General features: G+C 43.9%; 1 protein-coding gene across 4 annotated transcripts in view; it reads right to left on the bottom strand.

Annotated features, from left to right (window-relative positions):
• Window positions 1-533: 533 nt before the first annotated feature.
• Window positions 534-21616, bottom strand: part of PARP11 (poly(ADP-ribose) polymerase family member 11) — a 38298-nt gene continuing 17215 nt past the window's right edge. Inside the window, exons 2-10 of one of the 4 annotated variants that reach the window (XR_013830693.1) lie at window positions 21015-21143; window positions 20033-20153; window positions 17638-17713; window positions 14495-14567; window positions 14285-14415; window positions 6598-6749; window positions 2442-4850; window positions 1552-1774; window positions 534-940 (exon numbers count right to left, since the gene is read on the bottom strand). Coding sequence is in view for 3 of the 4 variants with exons in the window: in XM_079938592.1 (XP_079794718.1) it covers window positions 4534-4850; window positions 6598-6749; window positions 14285-14415; window positions 14495-14567; window positions 17638-17713; window positions 20033-20153; window positions 21015-21143 (999 nt within the window). In the remaining variant the exon portion in view is untranslated. Of the gene's footprint in view, window positions 941-1551; window positions 1775-1804; window positions 4851-6597; window positions 6750-14284; window positions 14416-14494; window positions 14568-17637; window positions 17714-20032; window positions 20154-20774; window positions 20847-21014; window positions 21144-21616 lie in introns of those variants that run through there. The other 3 variants (XM_079938593.1, XM_079938592.1, XM_079938594.1) reach the window with 3 other exon arrangements.

Genomic DNA, 21616 nt, shown 5'->3' with positions numbered 1-21616 from the left:
GAAGTTCCTTGATCTTTTTCTTAAAGGAATAAAGAGGAGGAACTGGGCCGGAATACTGATTCTCTCAGAATGCCATCGAGTGTGGACTTAGAATGCCTGCAGCTTCCACGTGTGCCCCGAGGAGATACCAAAGTGTAAGGAGCCTCTCAGGACAAGGTATTTCTTAAACAGGAACAGGAAAACACAAGAAGCACCACCTGGATTTATGGCCAAGATTGCAGAGATGATCTGGATTCAATTCTGGACTGTGACTCCCCTGAGCTGGCTTAAATAGTGAGATGAGAGCCGGAATCAGCCTGCTGTGCAGCGTCTCCATAGAAGGTACAGCAAAGCTAAAAGGCTGCAGGGAACACAAATGTCTTTGGCAAGGCCCTATGCTCCGTTCTCACAAGAAACCAGTGCTAATTTCTTAGATCCACAGCCACACAGGGAGAAAGTTCAAATAAAAGCCAAGTTCATAGCCTGCAGGGCTGAGGAACAAAAGCCAGGAAATTAGAGTTGAGAAAACACATTACATAATCTTACAGCAGGAGGCTGAGCTGAGTCACAGCAAGGAAGGAGCCGGCAGGTGTCAGGAATAAGCAAGACACCTTCTAACCTGGGATGGATGGAGCCCAAGGGCAGCAGAGGAGCGGGGGCGGGGGAAGAGAGGGACCAAACCAGCTCCCCAGCTAGCTCCCAGCCTGGAGTCTGGGAAAACATGAGAAGAAAACTACTCCTGCGGAATAGTGAAGGTTAATGATGAGCTATGAACACCTTTCCGAGACGTTTGGGCTCACCTCTCCCTTATAGATCACTCTCACTGACCAGGCAGCCCCCGAGAACCAGGTACCTCATATTTCTTTAAAACGTTCCTTTCTTCCGTCAGCGGCGCCCAAGCATCATGATCCGATTATTCACAGGGAGTGAGGCAGGGCGGCTTGTTTCACCAAACCTCTTCCTGCATTTAGTGCAAAGGGGTAAAATGAAGCAAAATCACTTTGCTAAAGCTTCTGATCAAAAATTATGTTTGACAAGGTTTTTGTTTTTCTTTTCCTTGCTATCTTTTCATTACCTTTCCTTTTTCTCTTTACAAGTACAGAATGTATACTTTCATCTAGAAGTGGACTGTTTTACGCAAAATAAAATGTTTGTTGAACAATAAATAAAACCTCCTTCCCTGGGGCCAGAGGGCAGTCTGGGACAGAAGCACGAGCAGGACCGCTCACTATTAAGACTGTTTTTAGCTCTGCTCCTGGTGACCCGGGAGGTGACCTCAAACACCTGGATGGCTTAGGCACAATTCTGTAAAGGTGTCACTTTTCTACATCATCAAAGCTCAGGTGAATTTTCATCATAATGAATCTCAATAATAGTCCGGCATTTAGACAGACTGGGACACGGTTTTAGCGAACGGAAATCTTGACTGTTTCCATGGGTAGATAAGCCTTAGTCATTCTGCTTTGCATTTCTCGCAGCTCTACAATTAAGGTATCTTTGATACCTTCCTTTTTGGCCAACAGAAGCTTAAATGATTAAGTGAAATGTCTAACGTACTTCAAAAGGACATACCGGGAGTGGCTGGAGGTTGGTGGACTCAGGTAGCTTGCTCTTCGGGTGACGGCCGACACCCTCCAGAATGCTCCTCTGTGCCAGAAGCCACTGAGAGCAAAGGCGCCAGGCCTTGGTCTATTTCAGAATTTTCAGTTGCACGGAGTAAATGCTGTTCCCCACGGGTTATATGCTTAGCTAGTGCTCGTGATGATTCAAATTGAGAGCAAGGGTCTTCCCCCACCTGCAAGTTGGTTACATAAGAGTTACAGGAAACCACCACCTCTGGAGTCCATTAAGTTTGAGTTGAAAACTTAAATAACGCAAGGTGGAGATGAGACACAGGAATCATGGCACACACAGACCTCCAGGACCTGCTACGGAAAGCTTTAATCACTCCACGTAGAAACAATACATTCATACATCCAACATGGCTCCCAAGTCTTGACCACCCTCACTGGAACAGTCTATTGTATTTTGTATTTGGCATTAATACAAAACCTTCCTGTTCGTTACCGCCAAGATTTAGGAGACTGTTTCTTATAAACACAGTTTTTTTTCACCCTGAGGCTGATATTACCAAAGTGGAAAAGAAGAGTTACTATCAGCTGGAGTGTATTTAATGCAGAATTTTAAAAATCATTTATTCATGACTCTGGAATGTTTCTCTCCCCACTCCCACCCCCAACACTATGTGAGGACAAGAGAAAAGATGGCAAACGGCGGTGTCTGGTCTGATTACACTGATGATACGATTCTCAACTCGATCTACTGATGAAAACAAAGAGAACACTAACATTGATGAACTCAACACTATCACGTTTAAAAAGGTCATCACGATCAGCCCTTTCTTATAAAAGGGGAGTTGGAGTAGGGTCTCAGACATGAATAACAGCACAGTTGTTACTCACAGTGTCTATCGCAGGGCACTCTGCCTACTAGAGACGAGCCAGCTAGCGAAGTGCAGAGTTCACACCGGTTGCCTTGCAAGTTTCAACCTTGGGCTCTTAGTCTCCTGGAGATCAGATCGGCACGTGTCCAAAGGAGTAACAACCCCCAAAGCTACAACAGTTATCCCATTCAAGTGATACAAGAGGCAATCATGTTAAGTTGGAAAAAAAAAAAAAGGTAGCCGTGTTGAAGTGCAGACCATTTTGACATCATTTTGTATGCAAATAACAAGTAAGCAGAAGAAAGAGCTTTTCAGAATCTGACTCCCTGATGTCTCTAAGGTCCTCTTTTGGGAGCGAGTCCGGAGCAGCGGTGTGCCACCTCCCACAAGGCAGCCTGGTGACTTTCCCGCCTTTATTTCCCTGATGACCTCGGCGTGTTTCTAAGATGTGTCCTTTCCAAACACTAACAGCGCTTCATCGAAACCGGCTGTTAGTCTGCACATCAGAATTGGGAAGCGTTTGTTGTCACTTGACTGCAAAGCATTGGACATGCAACTTCCTGAGCACTAGGTACTCCCTGTGCACGACTTACTTTCGGCTGCACAATCACGTGTACTCTGGGCTACGACGAGGATCTGGGGGTATGTGGCAGCTGAAGAATTACACACCTAATCATGCTCCCTACTCCTTATTTGTATTATTCCTAGATGCCTTCCCAGTTCAAGTGAGGGAACGAGCGTCCCAGGCATAGACATTTACTGGATTTTTCTTGAGAAGTTAAATTACGTTCACTACCTTTCAGCCCAAACGGAGTGAAGATGATGGAGAGGGAATTTAGTATTAAACTGAGTTAGAAAAAGGTTTCTCAGAAAAGATACCAGTGTTCTTTTTTTTTTCAGGTAGAATCATAGAAAATCAAGGTTGGAAAAACACTTAACAGTCGTATGGCCAATTCCCCCACCTGACACCCAAACTCCTGTGTGACACCTCTGCCTCGTTGCTGTCCAGCCTCTGCTAGAATAGCTTGAGGGGCTGTTCCAACATCACTCAGCCCTCCTTAAAACAGAAGAGCCAAACAGATGCAGCAGGTAAGCAAACTTCCACTGGGCGCGATTATGCATTATACCTAACTTTTCAAGAGAGTTAGCAGATTGTCAACTGCTGCTCAAAAGAGTAACCCAGCTTTGTTCCAAGCATCCCAGGCTTTCTGCAGACGATTCAAAATGGGGAGATAGGATTTAGAAGTGTGGATTTTATAAATCCTTGCTGAATAGCTGTGGGGGGGGGGCGGCAGATAAAAAAAATCTCTTAGAAGTAATCATTGTAGGGACCCCAAAACAAAGGGAAAGTATGTGTTTTAAATAATAAATAAAAGTTTCATTCTGAAGATGCAATAAAAGCCTTGTGCAGTAAGTCTTGGTACAAGAATTCAGGAGCGCTGGGGGATGACGCGCGGGCTGATTACAGTCAGTTCAGCAGAAGAGGAGGAGAAGGGCTAGGCCGAGTGTGCAGCCTGCCGCCCGAAGGCACCGGGAGCAGGGCGCCCTGTCCTGATCCTCCCCTTCTGGCTTGTCTGGCAGCACTGCCAACGATTCTCTTGTTTCTATTTCCCTCAAGGTACTCAGGCTGCTTCAAGGTTTTGAATTCCACCCCTCTTCGGAAGACTAACAAGGCAACACGTAGATCGGTGCACCATCATCTCAGAATTCGTTTACAAAGGCTCAGTTCCTCTGAAGGGACACCTTTATGCCTGTATTTTTATTTTTTGAACATACATATGAATCAGTCTATTTGAGCTGAAAACATTTACCCTGAAGACACGGATGTAAACGTTAAAGATGGAGGGACTCAGCTGATTGCGTTCTGAGCGCTGTCTTTCACCCCAGGTGTTAAAACAGCAATGGTATCGATCTGTAACAAAGATGAGTAATGGACAAAAACAAACAACAAACCAACCCTAAAGTCAGTATGTCTTTTTATAGGGCGGCCCCTTTCTTTCATATCTGTTTCAAAACGATCAAATAATTAACATTGAGCAGCTAGGTGACCGGCAAGCAGATCTCCCTGCGAAAAATAAAACTTCTTCGACCATGGAAGCTTGGAAATGAAATCAATGGAAGTCTATCAAGTACTCGGGGTAGATCTGGTTGGCGTCGAACACCACGAAGACCCTGGGATTCCAGGTGTCATCCACACAGCTGTCATACAAATTCACGTAGCTCCCGTCTTTGGAAGGAGGGCGCACGTATTTGGAGTCTCCGTTTATGTAATCTCCAATCAGCACTCGGGCAAGAAACATAGATTTGTACGTTCTAAACAGATGCTGCTGTTGCAGGGTTACGCCGTGAATCTGGAATGTGTTTCCGTGCTTTACGTCATCTTTGCAGAAGCGGCTGGCATAGGCAGCATCTCGAGCAAAATAGGTTCCTTAAACAAAAAGGAGCCCGAAGAGCCAAGATTACTCCAAGGAGTGCATGAAACACAAGCAAAAAAACACTGTGATTGTTGGGGGGGGAGACACACAGAATTGTGTAACAGGAATAGACATGGAATTTCCTCGCCGGTAGGTTTTAAAGGAAAGAACAGAAATCCGTCTGTTATGGACAGCTGTGATGCAGGCTGCCACTGGGATAGATCTGTCAGTACAGACCAGAGTCCCCACCACCACCACCAGCCCCGTCCCCACCAAAACGTAGCAACCAGACTTGTGTTTTCAAAAAGAGCCTCATAAAGAAATCCAGTACGTAAGATGGATACGAATGGTTTCTGTGATCACAAGTGACAGGACCTGCCTTGTCACTGCTCGGACCTCCCTCCCACTTCTGTTTCCTTCCACCCTTTCCCCATCCACCACCCACCCATCCAAGCAGCCACTGGAGAGCACAGTGAAGCCAAGGGTCTGCAGAGATGATTTCAAACCCCAAGACACCACATTTCTGTGCTACCGGGTAACTGTTCAATAATACTTCTGGAGCTGAGAGAACCCCATATCCAGGAAAAGATTTCTGGAGAGTGTGATCCTATTCACACCTGAACGTTCCAGAAGGACAAGCTCACTTGTCCGCTGCCTAAAGAGGAAACCTCCACGAAGAATCCGACTCTTCCAAAGGGGTAGGCCTAGGAGGCTGACATCATGAAGGGAATACTTACCCTAAAACATTTCGGGAATGAACTGCAAAGTCTCCTATTACCCAAATCCGACAGGACTTAATGTAACACCTTTCTGATCCTCTTACAGTTAAATAAATGGGATGGCCTTTAAAGTCGTTATTTTAAAAATTAATTTACTCTTAAAAATGTAGCACCTCATGGGCTTCCCTGGTGGCGCAGTGGTTGAGAGTCCGCCTGCCGATGCAGGGGACACGGGTTCGTGCCCCGGTCTGGGAGGATCCCACATGCCGCGGAGTGGCTGGGCCCATGAGCCATGGCCGCTGAGCCTGCGCGTCCGGAGCCTGTGCTCCGCAACGGGAGAGGCCGCAGCAGTGAGAGGCCCGCGTACCACAAAAAAAAAAAAAAAAAAAAGAAAAAAATGTAGCACCTCCTGATCCTGAGTGGTAGCCAGTTCTCTTGCTGGAGGAAAGGTACAAAATAAGGACCAAGCAAAGAAATGTCCACCCCTTACCTTTTCCCCTCCCCTCTCTCCTTAATTTGCTTGAGTAGTGAGCACAAACTGGAGAACTTAGACTTTCACAACATTAGAAAAAAGGCGAGGATTTCCCCCATGCTCATTAATATTCCTACCTATCATTTTTTTAAAAACAAAACAAACAAAAAAATAGACCTACGTACAATGTACACATTAATTGATTTATTTTATAGTGCTCTGTGTACTTGACATAAAACAGTTCACTGTATGGGTTTATCCATGGAAAGGACTTATGCATGGAAAGTAAACGTCATAATGCAAAAATCAGCTAATCTGGACATGATGCCCCACCTGAATGACTGGGACTTGGAGGGTTATCTAATCTGGTAGAGGTGTAAAAAGTCTTCCTTCCATCTTGCACACGCAGGAAGTGGCTTTTCGGTGTCTCAGAAACTCTGAGGGTGTGCCAGGAACCCAGTACAGTAACTTTTAACTTAGTGACTCTCAAGCCCCTGAGATACAAACAGTCAATCCTCTCTCAGGAGAGGAGATTCTCTTCTAGCGCTCCAACTGGATTCTGATAGTTACCTTTTCCAAAGAGAGCACCGTGTATACCATTGATTCTCCAATCAAAGTTATGAATGCAAATTGCTTCCACAAATTCACTGCTGGTGCCATGAAACAGCATCTGTTCATTAATCTGGGGCACGCCTCTTTTTTTCTTGAGCTGAGCCTTTTTCCTGAAAACACAATACACAGACACAAAACACACAGATATCTACCATAAGTGGCATTATTAATTTTTCAAGGAGCAAACCTCAATAGAAAGGGTAAAACAGAACACAGTTCTTTAACATACATCATAAGTGGACAAATAGCTCTGGAAAAAAAAAATAATCTCAAATGATCTTGGACACATAAATCATCTCATCAAAAATTATTAGTTAATATTGACACTGAATGTTGAAAATTATACCAAAAACTATAGATATCCCAGACAATGCCCCATCATAGTAAAGTGACTGATCGCCGAAACCAGCCAAGCTTTACAGATGCCTAAAAATGACACTACAAACAGTAAATAATACATAGTTCACAGAGTCTTTAAACAGTGAATTCCTTGAGCACGGACCATGCCTTAATCTTTTTATCCCCACAGTAGGACATGTTGGTTAAACTGAACGGAACTTTGCATCTTAGGGCTGGAAGGGACATGAAGCCATCCAGTTCAAACCTCTTGCCAATGGACAATCCTCTTCCAACACATAAAATGCTATTCGATGTAGGACTTATTGTAATAGTAAAAAAACAAACAAACTGAAAACAGCCTAAAATTCTTTCACAGCAAAATGAATAATTATATATTTATACATGAAAGTTAAAATAATGAACTAGAACTATAAGTATTAACATAGATACCTCTTGAAAAATAATGTTTAATATAAAAAGAATGATGCAAAAAGAGACCTCTATCTCAAAATAATAATGCATATTGTAGCGGTATACAAACATAGGTAGTAACAAATATAAAAACATGGATAAGAAGGTATCACAGCAACTTGAGGGCGAAAGACGAGGAGAGGATGGGGATGGGGGAAACACTCCACCTTGATCTCTAATGCTGTGTATCTTAAAAAAAAAAAAAACCCAGACACAAAGATGAAGAAAATGTCACAAATATTAAAATGTCAAATCTGATTGGTAGGTACATGGGTGTCTGTAAACTGTTGGCTGCATTTTCATTTAAACATATTTCATTCAAAAGATGTCTTAAAGATGAAAAAGAAGCCTCCCCCGTTAGCTCTGCAATGAGAGCTGCCGCGCCCCCAGCGCTCCCCGCCCTGCACAGCGGCCAACCTACTGGCCATAAGCTGTAATCGTGAGAAAGTCACCCCCCGACGGTGAACCAGAACCTGCCTCCCTGGTCCTTCTACTGTCGTCTCAGTTATTCCCTTCTGAACACAGAACAACCAAACACTTAACACAAAACAACTCCAAGTATCCAGGAATAACTCTGGACACTGATAGGTTTCCTTCCCCAGGTGAACAGACGCCACTGTCTCAACTATTCCTCCCATGGCATAGCTTCTAGGCCTTTCTCCACCCTGGACAGCCTTTAGTGGGCAGGAATCTGCTGGACACCTTCTAGTCCGAAAACGCTGGGAAGAAACAGAAACAGGGCCTAGATGTCGTGGGACGGCGCCCAGCTGAGCTCGCTCTGCACCATGCTACCGATGGAAGCTTGCAGTCAGTTAAAGCTGCTGGCGCTTTCCCAAAGCAGGCTTCTCTCCGCTCTCCAGATTTGTGCAACTGATTTCTAAATCTCACGCAATAGGTTTATTTCAATTAAGCTTTATCTTGATATAGTAATTTTAAAAGTACAGAATTTATAAAGAGCAGGCAGCTTAGGGACTGTTCGGGGTTGGGGGGAAGGACACTTGCCCTTAAATGATGAGAGAATGGAAATGCACACGGTCCTTCTCAGAGCCCTCTGGCAGCATGTATCAAAATTCAAATGCATACGCTTTCATCTACTGGAGACAGTCTTCTCAGACCATTAAGCACGACGTTAGGAGGATGTGCATTAAACAAACATTTATTTCAGAAAAAGCCAGCATGTTTTCACAAAGAACAAATTATGCCAACTTTCTTTTTAGACCTTTATGTACTGTCTGCCTTGTTTTTTTTACAATGCACATTTGCTGCTTTTCTAACTAAGAAAAAAATCTTTTTAAGAGAAGATAATCACATTTGTTTAGACTCACTGTTTCAATCTTCCAAGGTCTTTCTGACTCCTGATTAATTCACCCTACAAGTAAGCTTCCCCTTCTAGTTTTGAACCTTCCACAAGCGTGATAAGCACGTCTCCTACATTTTCATCCACATTCCTGACAGAGATGTGGAAGGGCTCAAGAGGAAAGCATGCATGCCATTCAAGTTACTCTTTGATAAGACTTTTAACCAGATGTTACTTTTTCCCTTTGTATGGTCACCCGGCACCCAGCTCTCCATCTCGCCTCCATCGTAAGGACCTTTCTCAACCACTCGTAGAAATCAAGCTACACTGTCTAAGGGGCTTATCGACCTACCACTATGGCAGTCCTCTTGGTTAGTGGAGCATCAGTGAATTCATTCGGGTTTTTTCTAAGTAAACATGTCTTTAACATACGTCCTTCAAATACTAAGCTTCACGGTCTGTAATGACTAGAATCCACGCTATCATCAGGATATTCACTCAGCACTACTTTTCAGGTGCAGATTAGAATGAACTTTGGTTTGAAAATTCACTCGAGTCTCTCTTAGATAAGATAAATGAAGTGGTGGTTAGTGAAAGAGCCGGAAGTGTGGGCACTGAAACTCTGCTCAGTCACTGGATGGGTACAGCGTCTACGGGATGGGGTGATCACAGCTCTGCACCCGCCATGGTGTGCACGGTTTACTTTAGTGCCCATCGCCAAGGCACCCAGGACATGCGGAGACTCACACTATGACCTTGATCTAGAAAGGCTAACGTTGGGTTCCAGGGCCTCTTGGGCTCCAGTTAAACCTTCAGGGAAAGTCACAGATTGAAACCAAACTAGGTTCTCCACCACCCTGCCCACCTTTGCCCAACCCCACACTCATCTCTGAACTTACTGAAAATGCTGTTGCACCCACTTCTCAAAGATGTCTTAAAAGTACCCTCCCCCCCAGGGACTAGGGTGCCAACCGGGCCAGGCTGGGTGTGCCCCACGTTCCAAATGCAGCAGGAAGAGCTTCGCGCTCTGGACTGAAATAGGTTCGTCCAGTTTAGACCAGCGGTTCTCCCTCCTGGCTGAACACCAGAATCACTTGTAGACCTTTTTAAAGATAAAACTGTCAGAACGCAGAGGCTCTGATTCAGTGGCTCTGGGATGGGTGACAGATGCCCATACAGGTTAAAGAGCTTCCCCAGGTGATTTTGACAGGCAGCCAGGATGGAGAACCTCGCACCTAAATCAGCATTCTTAACAAAGCAGCAGCCTTCCCTGCTCTGATTTCCTGCTGCCTTATCCTTCCCAACCCTGGACCAATCCAACCGTCTCCCATCACTGCTTTAGAATTGGGAGGCTGGAATCAATCAAACAACATCGCCATGGTTCCCACCCCATATCCGCACGTTCCCACGTCAGCTCAGCCCTCGACACTGATGGAGACCCCATGGTTCCCAGGTTAGCTCTTTCTCCCCTCCGTGTTCCACAGTGGCTGTTTCCTCTCTCTGCTTTTCCTCTCTCTCCCTCACATCCCCTTCCCTAGCACCTCATTCTCTGCAGGAGACCTCACTGCTTCCTTCCCCAAGGAAACAAAGTATCAGGGAGAACTCCCTGACCTACCTCATCTCTGATCCCCTCCCCATCCTCATCTGTATATCTAACTGGACCACTCTGTCTCTCTCCTTCTGACCCGCGTTCTCTGAATCCCACCCCATTACCCCTCCCTCTCTCTGCTGTCTGGGCCTCTCACTGCTGCGGCCTCTCCCATTGCGGAGCACAGGCTCCGGATGCGCAGGCTCAGCGGCCGTGGCTCACGGGCCCAGCTGCTCCGCGGCATGTGGGATCTTCCCGGACCGGGGCATGAACCCACGTCCCCTGCATCGGCAGGCGGACTCTCAACCACTGCGCCACCAGGGAAGCCCTCTGCTGTCTTTTAAACTCTCCCTCTGCATAGGTCCTTTCCTATAATAATGTAAATATCCTCAGGTCTCTCCCATCTTTAAATTCGAAAAACAAAACCAAGCACGCGTCCCACGCCCACATCACCATCTTCTCACGTCTCTCACTCTTCACTGCCGAGCGCCTTGAAACAGTTGTCAACGTTTGCTGTACACACAGTATAGCATCTACCAACGGTGCTCTCGCCTAGGGTACCAAGGACATTTTATTGCAAAATCCAAAGGACATTTTCAACATTCATCTTTCTTGGCATCTCTGCCGTATGTGACCCTGAGGATGACACATACTTGTGTCACCCACGTTCTTCCTTTGGCTCCTGTGACTCCACATTCTATGGGTTTTCTTCCACTTTATGTGGTTACTTCTCAGTCTCCTCCCTGAGCTTTCTCGTCCTCTGTTCATCCCTTTCAGAGTTTGGTCCTTACCCCCTTCTTTTCCTAATCGACATAAAATACCTGGTCATCTTATCAATTCCTTTGGCTTCTATGACCCCACACTTTCCAGTAACTCCAAAACCTTTATCTCTGTCTACACTGCTCTCTTGAGCTCCCAACCCACGTATCAACTGCTAACCCCGCCCCGTCCTCCCCAGACCAAAACCCGTTCCTACACATTTCCCTCAGTCAATGAGAACAAATAAGTCTGAATCCCTGGAGCTATCTTTCCCATCTCCCCCACCTCCCCTAATGTGCGTGTCCCCATCACGCACATTAAATCGAGTACCAGGCAATATCATTCTACATCTTTAATATCTCAGAACAGTCCTCTTCACTGCAGTGGTACCGAGAGCACCTTGCCTCAGGCCATCCAGTGTGTCACATTTGTAACGACTGAAACAATTTCCTAAGTTGGTTGGTCACCCTTCTGTGATCCTTTTAAACCAGTTTCTCAGCCTCAGCGCTGCTGTTTTGGGCTGGGGAGCTCTTTGTTGTGTGGCCTGTCTTGTGCCTCGCAGGATGTGTCGCATCCCTGCCCTCCACCCCGCAGATGCAGTGGTAGCCCCCGCCTCCTACCCCACGACAATCAAACACAGCTCCAGGCGTTGCCAAACGCCCCTGGTGGGCAAAATCACCCCTGAGAACCACCGCTTTAAACGCCTTCTCCACAGTGCAGCCTGATAAATCATTTCTCTAAAATGCACATCAGCTCCATCACTCTCTTGCTTGAAGTCCTGCAATGGCTTTCCACTATCCCAGGGAAAAGACCCAAACCCCTTAGTTTGTTTACAAGGCCCCGCGTGGCCTGGCCTGTGCCAACCCTCTGACCCAGACGCCAGGTCAGTCCAACTCATAAGGCTGATGGAGAAAATCACACGACCACCCAGTGGGTCTCCCACAAACCCCTGCATGCTCTACCTCCTGAGTCCTTTTCTAGCATCTTCTCTCGCCATCCATCCTATCTTCTGTTCTATTTGAAATCCTCTCAATGTTCTACATTCCCTCTTGTCATCGATCTCTGGCCCGTGCTGCTCCCGATGCCTGGGGTGCCCTCCCCTCTCCTCCTGCATCCAGCCTAGATGACACTGGCTTAGGAAGTGCTCCGTGACATCCCACACACAACCTACTTCTGTCCAAGCTCTGGTCCTGTGCACTCTTACATCCCGAGTGCCTAGAACGGTGCCTGGCACAAAACTGGTTCTGGAACATGTTTCTGGAAGAAGGGAGGAAAGAAGGAAGGCCTGGACAACATGCAAACTGACATCTATCTGCTGGACTCATGTGGGCTTCCCGCCTGTACAGTGAGTCACAGGTTACGTGACAATGGGGTGGATGAATTTATTTTCGTCCTTCAGGCAGAGATCAGAATGACAGGCTGTCCTTAAAATGCGACTCAGTATTTTCTGCTGTCATGGCAGGTGGCAGGTTCATTTCCCATCACAGATTTCTATAGGCCGACCTCACATAACATCATGGCATCTACAGAGTAAAAACATCTCCACTGAGGTTCTTAGTATATGATGTGTTGGCGATTCGCTGGAACATTTCTACCACTAGGAATTAATTGAGGTCTCAAATTACGAGGAAGACTGACAGGAATTCCACCTCAGAGGCCCGATTAAGAAGAAGGAATTACGTCTTCATCAGAACATTTTAGGAAAACTTACTTTATTCACTGAGAGAATAAGATCAAAGAAGACGGAGGCTTCCATCCTCCATTACCCCCTGAATAAAACCTAAACTCAGGGCTTCCCTGGTGGCGCAGTGGTTGAGAATCTGCCTGCCAATGCAGGGGACACGGGTTCGAGCCCTGGTCTGGGAAGATCCCACATGCCACGGAGCAACTAAGCCCGTGCACCACAGCTACTGAGCCTGCGCGTCTGGAGCCTGTGCTCTGCAACAAGAGAAAGCCGCGACAGTGAGAGGCCCGCGCACCGCGATGAAGAGTGGCCCCCGCTCGCCGCAACTAGAGAAAGCCCTCGCACAGAAACGAAGACCCAACACAGCCCAAAATAAATTTAAACAAACAAACAAACAAAAAAACCTAAACTCAGTTAAACTCAGTATTGTCAGAAATAAAAGTGGGCTGGGCCCAAAGACTCAAAATTACAAAGAATACAAGCTGAAAACCCTTATTTTATAATATAAACTATTATGAGAATAAAACCTGGAGTTTACTCAGGCTGTAGGAACTGACCTACCAGAAGCATCAAAGAATTCCGCATATTATCACCAAACAAAAGTCAGCCTGATTTTCAAGTATATGAGAATGAAATGAGTTAAGGCCTGGGATTTGCTTTAAAATACTTCAGCAACAACAATAACATAGCAAAAGAGGAGACAGATTATGATGGTAAATCGAGATAAATGTTAAATCAGGATGATGGATACACAGGGTTCATGACATTAGACTCTATTATTTGAAATTTTCCTGACTAAAGGTTAAATGCTTGTATTAAAAAATATTAGAAATCAAACGTTGAACACAGATTTAATAAAAGTATTTCAGAAAATCACTTATTTTAAGTAATGCTTATTACTGTTATTACATTATATTATAATGTTATTCAAAAAACTACAGCACAATGTGTTCATGTGGACAATACCTGTTAAGTTTCTTGTAATGGGCTTTATTTTTAGGTTAAGGGCACACCAAGCAATCCAATGGGTCATTTCCAACCTAAATTGAGTAATGAATGGAGATTTCAAATCTAGAACATAAACTCTGGGCTAAGCAGGGAATTTGAAGGTACGTTTTACAATGTCCTTCAAAACTAAAAACAAGCAAATGACTTACAGGCTGGGAAGTCTGAGCCAACAAAGTCATAGTAACAGAACTAAACAGCTCCCCAGACCCCCTGGTAATGCTGATTCAGCCACGACGCCCAGCTCGAAACTCTGAAAGCAGTGCAGAAGAGGCTGTCGGACAGTGTTGCACGGGATGCTGGTGCTGGCTTACAGAGCAGCTCTCCCTGAGGATGAGGAAGAGAGCTGAAAAACCAGGTCAGAACACGCACAGGGCGTCTACACAGCTCACGTGGTGGTGCCACTGACAATGAATATGATTAAACATTTGTGCTTCACTGTCTCTGAGACTGTAAAAGTCTCAGAGGCCAAGGAGGGGGTTCAGAGTAGAAACTGTCTCACCTGCAAAAGAACTCCCACAAGTCTAGGTTTTGAATTCTCTGAATTCTTTTAATTCTGTTGCGATCCACTGTTTTCCCAAAGAGACTAGCAACTTCATTGTATTCGTGTGTTTGATTGTGCAAAGGAATGAGCTGGAAAGAGAAGTTTGCACAGTTTTACTGGGGTCCTTTCCAATCTCTCCCACCTGCAGCTGGTCAGCGCTGCTCTCACCTGGTAGGGCAGGTCGGTATTCACATTCTCCCAGTGGAGTGGCATGGGGATGGCCTCATTTTCACAGATATAACTTTAAACAGAAAAGACAAAACAAAATATTAGAAGCTGATTAGAATCACTGTCAATGACTTAGACGTTTTCTCCCGAGCTGAATTGCCACGCTGCGCTACTGTGACAAACGCAATTAAGTGTAGTCCTTGGTTTCTTTATTTTAAAATATTTATTGAATATCCGCTTGTGTGCAGCTTTTTAGGGGCTGAATTAAGAAATCTGATGGGAAACGTCTAATCCTACATAACACTAAAATTTCAAAAACAGTCGTTTAATTCAGTCTTGTTTTTCTTATTTTTTCAGAATTTCTTTTAAATGGAGGAAGATTTTAGGTGAAGAAAAGGAATTTCCAAGAAGAAAATCAAAAATTCTTGATTAAAAAAACAAACCTCTTTAACAGATGTATACTGCCTATTAAATACCATCCAAAACCCTCGGCCGCGCGCTCAACATCCTTCAAGATCTAACGCAAACCTAAACCTTTCTCTCTTTATTGTCCACTATCCCCCGGCACGGTCCGCATGAACTCACTCGGCGCAGAAGCCAGTAAAGTAATCCACCATGTGTAAGCCACTGGACGTGAACACAGAAAAAGACAATGATCTTGGCGAGCTGGATGGCAAAAGGCTGTGACTGATAATATTGATAGGAATCCTTTCTGGTGACTGCAGGCTATGGAAGACATTCATAAATTTCAAGTCTATCTTTAGCGTATGTTTTAACTCATTTTAACTTTGGGAAGATCACACAATCGTATGATTTAAAGATGAATAGGTATAAAAAAGTGAATGGTGGATGGTTTCCCTCCCACTCCAGTCCTTGGTCTTCTCACCTCTTGCTCTTCTCACTTCTCACCTCTCGCCTCCATTCCAAGTAATCACTGCTTTTAGTCTCTTGGGTATTCTTCCAGAACTTCTCTAGGTTAACACAAGCCTTGTTTTTGGCACACACGAATGGTAGCATAATCATGTGTCTTTTGCAGCTGCTCTTTTTTTCCACTGACTATGTTCTTAGAGATCCTTGCGTATCAGTAGGTGAGAGAGCATCCTAGCACAGAGCCTGGCACACGGCAGACACTGTTGCGTGGATGCTCTCTTACCCACTGATATGCAAGGATACCACCCCTACTGATTACAAGTCCCCTACTGATGACATTTAGCCTTTTTCAACTCTTTGCTACTGTTGAGGATGCTGCAAAGAACAAGTCTGTCCCTTTGTCACTGTACATGGCCACGAGTCAATTTTCAGGATAACATCTTTGAAATGGCATTTCTGAGTCAAAGCATATATTTATTCCTGATTTTGACAGAAGCCGTCAAGGTGCCCTCCTCGAAGGCTATACTCATTGGCATTTCCCCCAGAAATGGAGAGAACACCTATTTGCCAACAACCTCTCCAAAGGAGTGTGCTGTCAAACATGAGAATTTTTGTCAATCCGATGGTAAGAAATAATCTGGTATAATTTGTATTTCTCTTAGTACGAGTGAGGTTGCATGAACCGTTCAAATTCTTCAAAGAATTCTTCTGTTCTCATCCTTCTAAGGGGTTGCTGGTCTTCTACTTAGAGATTCCAAAAAGTACTTCAAATACTATACAGGTGAACCCTTTGACTGTGATACCGAGTGACAATATGTTTCCCAGGTTTTCTTCGTTTTCTTTGTATTTTTACTTTGCCTGATGTATCTTTTAGCCATGGAAAATATTTTTGTTTGTTTGTTTAATGTTTGTGGCCTTAGTTAATTATAAATTCCTTGTCAATAGGAAATGTACTATTCACCTTGCATGTCAAAAAATGCCCAATGTATTCCTGTAATAAATAAACATTTGTATATCAATACCTCCTCATCTTCATCACTCTGCTGTATCCCACCTAACTGTTCTTCCTCTTTTATTATCTTGCTTTTTGTCCTCTGTTGTCGCTAATTCTCTCCCTCTCCTATCTTTGTTCTATGGCTTGTATAGTCTGTGAGAGAACAAAGTGCTTGACCCCATTAAGTGCTTCTCCCCACCAAAGGGTACCAGATATAATAACACACAGTTACAGTAACAATTTTCCATTATTATGTCTCATTTTTCTCCCAGATTCCATACCCTTTGAAGATAAGTAATTCCTTTATTAAAACCCTTACACTTAAGAATGAGAATGTGATGTAGCTGGTAAGGAAGTAAGATTCTCTCCCTTCCACAGAAGCACTAGAGCATTCATTATATAAGTACTTGAGTAACTTTTAAATCATGACCCTAAAATGTAAGCCAAAAGTCTCAAGAAGCTAACTGACAGAAACTTTAAAAATTTCTATCTTTAATCCTTTCAAAATATCTCCTTGAAAGGAACAATGGGCATCTCCTACAATTCACATGCTAGCATTGTTTCTGTTTCATTTTAAATTCTTTGAACAACGGGAATTTCAATACTTGATTGAGGAATCGTTCCAGAAAACAGGAGACATGCCCTTCAACTCCATTCATATGAGTAACAAATATTTATTCTCTTCTGGCATTTATACTCTCTTTTCAGGCTATAGACGGCAGGAGACAGAAAAAGGAAAACTCGCCACCCAGATCCAGGGGGCAGGAGGCTGTGCCCTTGTCCCATGCACCCCCATCTTCCCAGGTCCCCTTTAATCACTACAGATTTGAAATTACTTCTAGGAGTTGCCCAAAGGGGTTCAGTGCAGGTGAAGACACAGTGGGTAATTACCCAGGATTTATGGCCCAAATAACTGGACGGTCCTGTGAGAGTCTTTCCAAGCTAGTTAAAACTTACCTCAGTACGTTATGTTAAGGATTTATAGCAGAGAGCATAAAGCATTTTGTAACTACCATGCAAAGTGCTCTAAAGAATTGAAAAATACAAATATATAAGGGGAAATGAAAAGGACAACAGGAAAGGAAATGCCAGCAGAAAATAACAACGCTGCTCTTGCATCAATGAATGTGAAATTCAGTAGAGAAAAGATCGATATTAAGATTATTAAAAATAACCTACCGAAACATTTTCAGTTTATTTGTTCCTCTGTTAAATATTAAGGAAGACAAGAGAGAGAAAAAGCCCACTCTTGCTTTCCACCCCATTCTCTCCACAATACCTGAAAGCACTGATAGAAAAAGGGGCTCTTTTTATTAAGCGCTGTTTTCCAGTGGTGAGATTCATCTGCTTCATTTCTGTGCAAAAAGACAAAGATGTTAGATAAGTCACAGAAACACACTGTGCTACAAATTGTCATGAAAATTTCTAGCCACACTACATGATGGTCAGGGAATCAGGGAGCTTTGGGAGTAGCTACTAAGCACAGTATATGAGGGATACTTGACCAACATCTGTTTATCATGGCATAAAAAGCAGCTTCATTGCTTGACCTAGGCTCACACAGGAGGAAGCTAGCCTCATACATGGCTCAGTGTGTAAGGTCTATCCCTTTCTGTACCATACTTGGGTTAAACTGACGTGAAAATAGGAGAGTTCTCAACTTAGGAAAATTAAGAGTACTAGAAAGAGAAAGAAATTACAGTACTGAATCTTCTGGTTGGCTTCTTAAGTGAAAAGTGTTACTTTGATTTCTCCAAAAATTTTGGAAATGATAAAAAAGATACATTACCATGATAAAACATGTACAATTCACAGAGTTTCAAAAATTTGTACATTTCTTGCCTTCTCTTTAAATTGTACACCTAAACCAAAAAAACAGAAAACCTAGCTAGACTCAACACAGACTTATATGAAAGATTCTAGTGATGAAAGACTAATGAACTAACTAAAGTATCATTTTCTTCTTACCTCTGTTCCTCAGCTGTGGCAATATTTACTAGGTCCCCCTCTTCATTCCCACAAAGTTAGGTGCTAAGTCTTAATGTGAGATTCTCGTCAGTCTACCTTGTCTAACTGGCATCATTCCACTCCAAGGTAAAGGGGTTCACCCATCCAGGCCAATGCTGTAGTGCGTTTGTCCTTTCCGTATTCTCCTAGGCTCTGCACACACTGGCGTCTGACCACCGCGCAGGGAAAAAGAAAGGTCATCCCAGCACATGCGGTGAAGCCTGTGCTGCGTTCTTCTCATACTACCTCGTTTCGAGTTTGCTTTTCACCATTTTTACAGAGAAGCCGAGCTGGCTTGTGGCAGAACCATGGGGGCTAACTTTACAAGTGGTACACGGGGAATGCTAATACCTGTGCCTCTGAAACTGTGTCATCACACAGAGGAGCGGGAGCTGGCGCTATCATATGTGACTCCAATTCTTTGATAAAGACTTAAATAAACTGCACCGTCTGAGAGAAAACTTCCAAAAAATACAGCTTACTAGAAAATATTCTTTCAGAAAATGCAGCTTGCTGGGCTACCTACCAAAAGCTCTGCACTCTGTGCTCTACGTGAAGCTTGATGTCTGCACACTGCGATGTCTCAGTATGGCTTCAACACTGACAGGTGTACTCAAGACTGAAGTGTCTGCTGACACCTTCCGTCTAAGACAAATGTCGGGCCCCCTTAAAGGCAGCCTATTTGCCTAACGTCGTAAAATATGTTATGCTTAGTCAGGAGTAAGAATCTAATGGCTTTAACTCTTGATTTTAAAAAAAAACTCACTCTGGGGGCACAACAGTCATTAGAGATCTGATTCCATCAGTGTCTTAGTGGACAAATCTCCTGCAGCATGACTGGGCCTTGGATCCTCCAAAGGAATCTCCTAGGGTTTCAACACCCCCCCTCACCACGGTATAGCACTGACTCTGTCATAAGGACTCTACTCACAGAAAATAGCAAAGAACATCTAGAGGCCTGAGCTGTGTGGCAGCCCAAAGGCGCTTTTGTTAAGAAAGTCTCCCCCTCCAGGTTCTGTTTGCCTCTAAGCAGTAAACAGCTGAGGCTGGCAGCTTGAAACTGCAGGGTGAGTCCAACAGGTTTCTCATGGGGTCCCTAAAAACATGCGCATGTATCATGGATGAAATATGAAGCGGGGCTGATTTCCAGATTAGCTGGTTAATCTGTGAAAGGGCCAACAAAATCAGAAAGTGGCAGGAGGCAATGTCCATTGAAGAGTAGTTTTCTAGGAAAGACACCAAGAGATGGGTCATTCAGCTCAACTGTGGTCTTAAAACTCAATCCAGCTACCTATGACTCTGCGTGTAACCTCTCTGATTGATCCTTAAAATCTGACTGATTCTACCTATTTCGAAAAGCTGAGAGGATGATGAATAAAACAATGGCTTAGAGGTGTTTTGTGTTCCTTAGAAGAGAAACATTACAGGAAAATACATGACAGTCTCCATATATGTTAGTATCTATAAGCATATAAATAACCTTTATAAAAGGCAATGTCGCTCAGAAAGATTTTAAATGTTGAATTTTTTTACAGGTATTTTTATGTGTTACAAAAAGGATTTACTCTGTTGTTTGCAAGTATGTCAACTAATCCTGATTTTCAGAACTGCAGATTTCACCATATCAACATACTAAGAACACACAACTATTAGGGAAAAAGACATACCTGCAAAGTCTATCTTGTAGCTGAATTTGGAAGTAGTAAAAGAAATGGAGCCACAAGGGTTTGTTTTGAAGCTTTTTTCGATATCTTCACTGCTAACTGAACACTGAATGTTGGTATCCGGCTTTAAGACAAACCAGAAAGTTCATTTACCAGCTGTTCACAGGAATGGCTTGGCCACAAAGGCAGTAATGGGGGACGGAGACAGAGTGGAGGGACAGAGGAAACTTACTAATCACCTGTTCTAGTTCCCAACACACGGGGAGAATCACAGCTAAGACAGCATATGGAAAATAGCTTAAGGATTTCCAGCAAAGAAACTTCGGTAACTGGTTATAAGGACTTTTTCCAAAGTATTACAGTGTTTCCAAATTATTGCCAAAATTACACATCTTAAGTGGCTCAAATCAAATCTTCCTTAAGTAGCCTTGTAAGCAAAAAAAAAAAAAAAAAAAAAAAATCCACAAGCTCTTGAATATGGGTTCAGGTCTCAGCTTAACCGTTAACGAGCTGTGTGACTCAAGACCAATTACAGTAACTTTTCTGAGTTGCACTGTCTTTGGCTGTAAGACAGAGTGCTAGCATCTGCTTTCGGGTTGCTGTGAGGCTGGAGGAGAAGACATCTCTACACCCTCTAACCTAACACCAGGAGCACAGAGGCGTTTAAGACCGGCTTGGTCGCTTCCCCTTCCCTTTGTCCACCAAAGCAGGCCTGGCCTTGCTCCCATGTGCCGAGACCACGTACCCCTCAGTCACGCTTGCACTCTGGACACACAGAAAACACACACCGTTTCTTCTAAGTAAACACTGTGAAAACCTGGGGAAAGGAAAAGGACCAGAAGAATTTCTGATTTTTCTTTTCGTTCCACCCTCTGACTTCCCTGAGGTTTGATTTCTTTCGGGTGCCGCCCGGACTCCCTTTTCACACCAGCACAACGGTGCTCGGTGAGTCTAAACCCCGCCTGCTCCGCCCGAGGGGCGCTACCTGAAACATGTGCCACTTCCCGCACTCTGCCAGGTAAAACCAGCCCCACTGCGTGTCCGACGTGTCCATCTCATCTGTCTCGCTGTTTGCAGTCTTGGATAAGAATTCTTCTGTTCTGTGAAACATCTCCTGAAGTGCCGGGAAGAGGGAGAGGAAGAAATCGTTCTTTTAATAACCAGTGTGCTTTTCACATATCATTTTTCTTCTCACAAAGAGCTGTATTCCAACAGTGATGTTGACAAACAGCATTCTATCTCTCATACTGGCTCTGAAGATAAACATTTTAAAATGTTAAATTATCACATCTGCACATCTTTCTTGGACATGGGCCTTAACATTCCAGTTTTTTAGCAGCAACTGCTACAGAAATGATTTGGGTCTTTTGGGTTAATTGCTTATAGGAAAAATTCCATAGTGGACTGTTTAGAAAGAAAAAGGAAAGATTCAGTTTGGGATTATGAAATAAACCACAAGTTTAATTTTTTGTTTAAACTGTCCACGATCTGATTAAAAAATCTGGTCTTTATTTTAAAAAATGTTGAATATCCTCACACTTAACAAATAAGACAAACAATCAGACACTTAGGTGGATATATCAATGT

The sequence above is a fragment of the Stenella coeruleoalba genome, assembly GCF_951394435.1.
Source record: "Stenella coeruleoalba genome assembly, chromosome: 11".
NCBI lineage: Eukaryota > Metazoa > Chordata > Mammalia > Artiodactyla > Delphinidae > Stenella > Stenella coeruleoalba.
The sequence above is the reverse complement of the archived record's forward strand: the minus strand, read 5'-3'. Positions and strand labels throughout refer to the sequence as shown.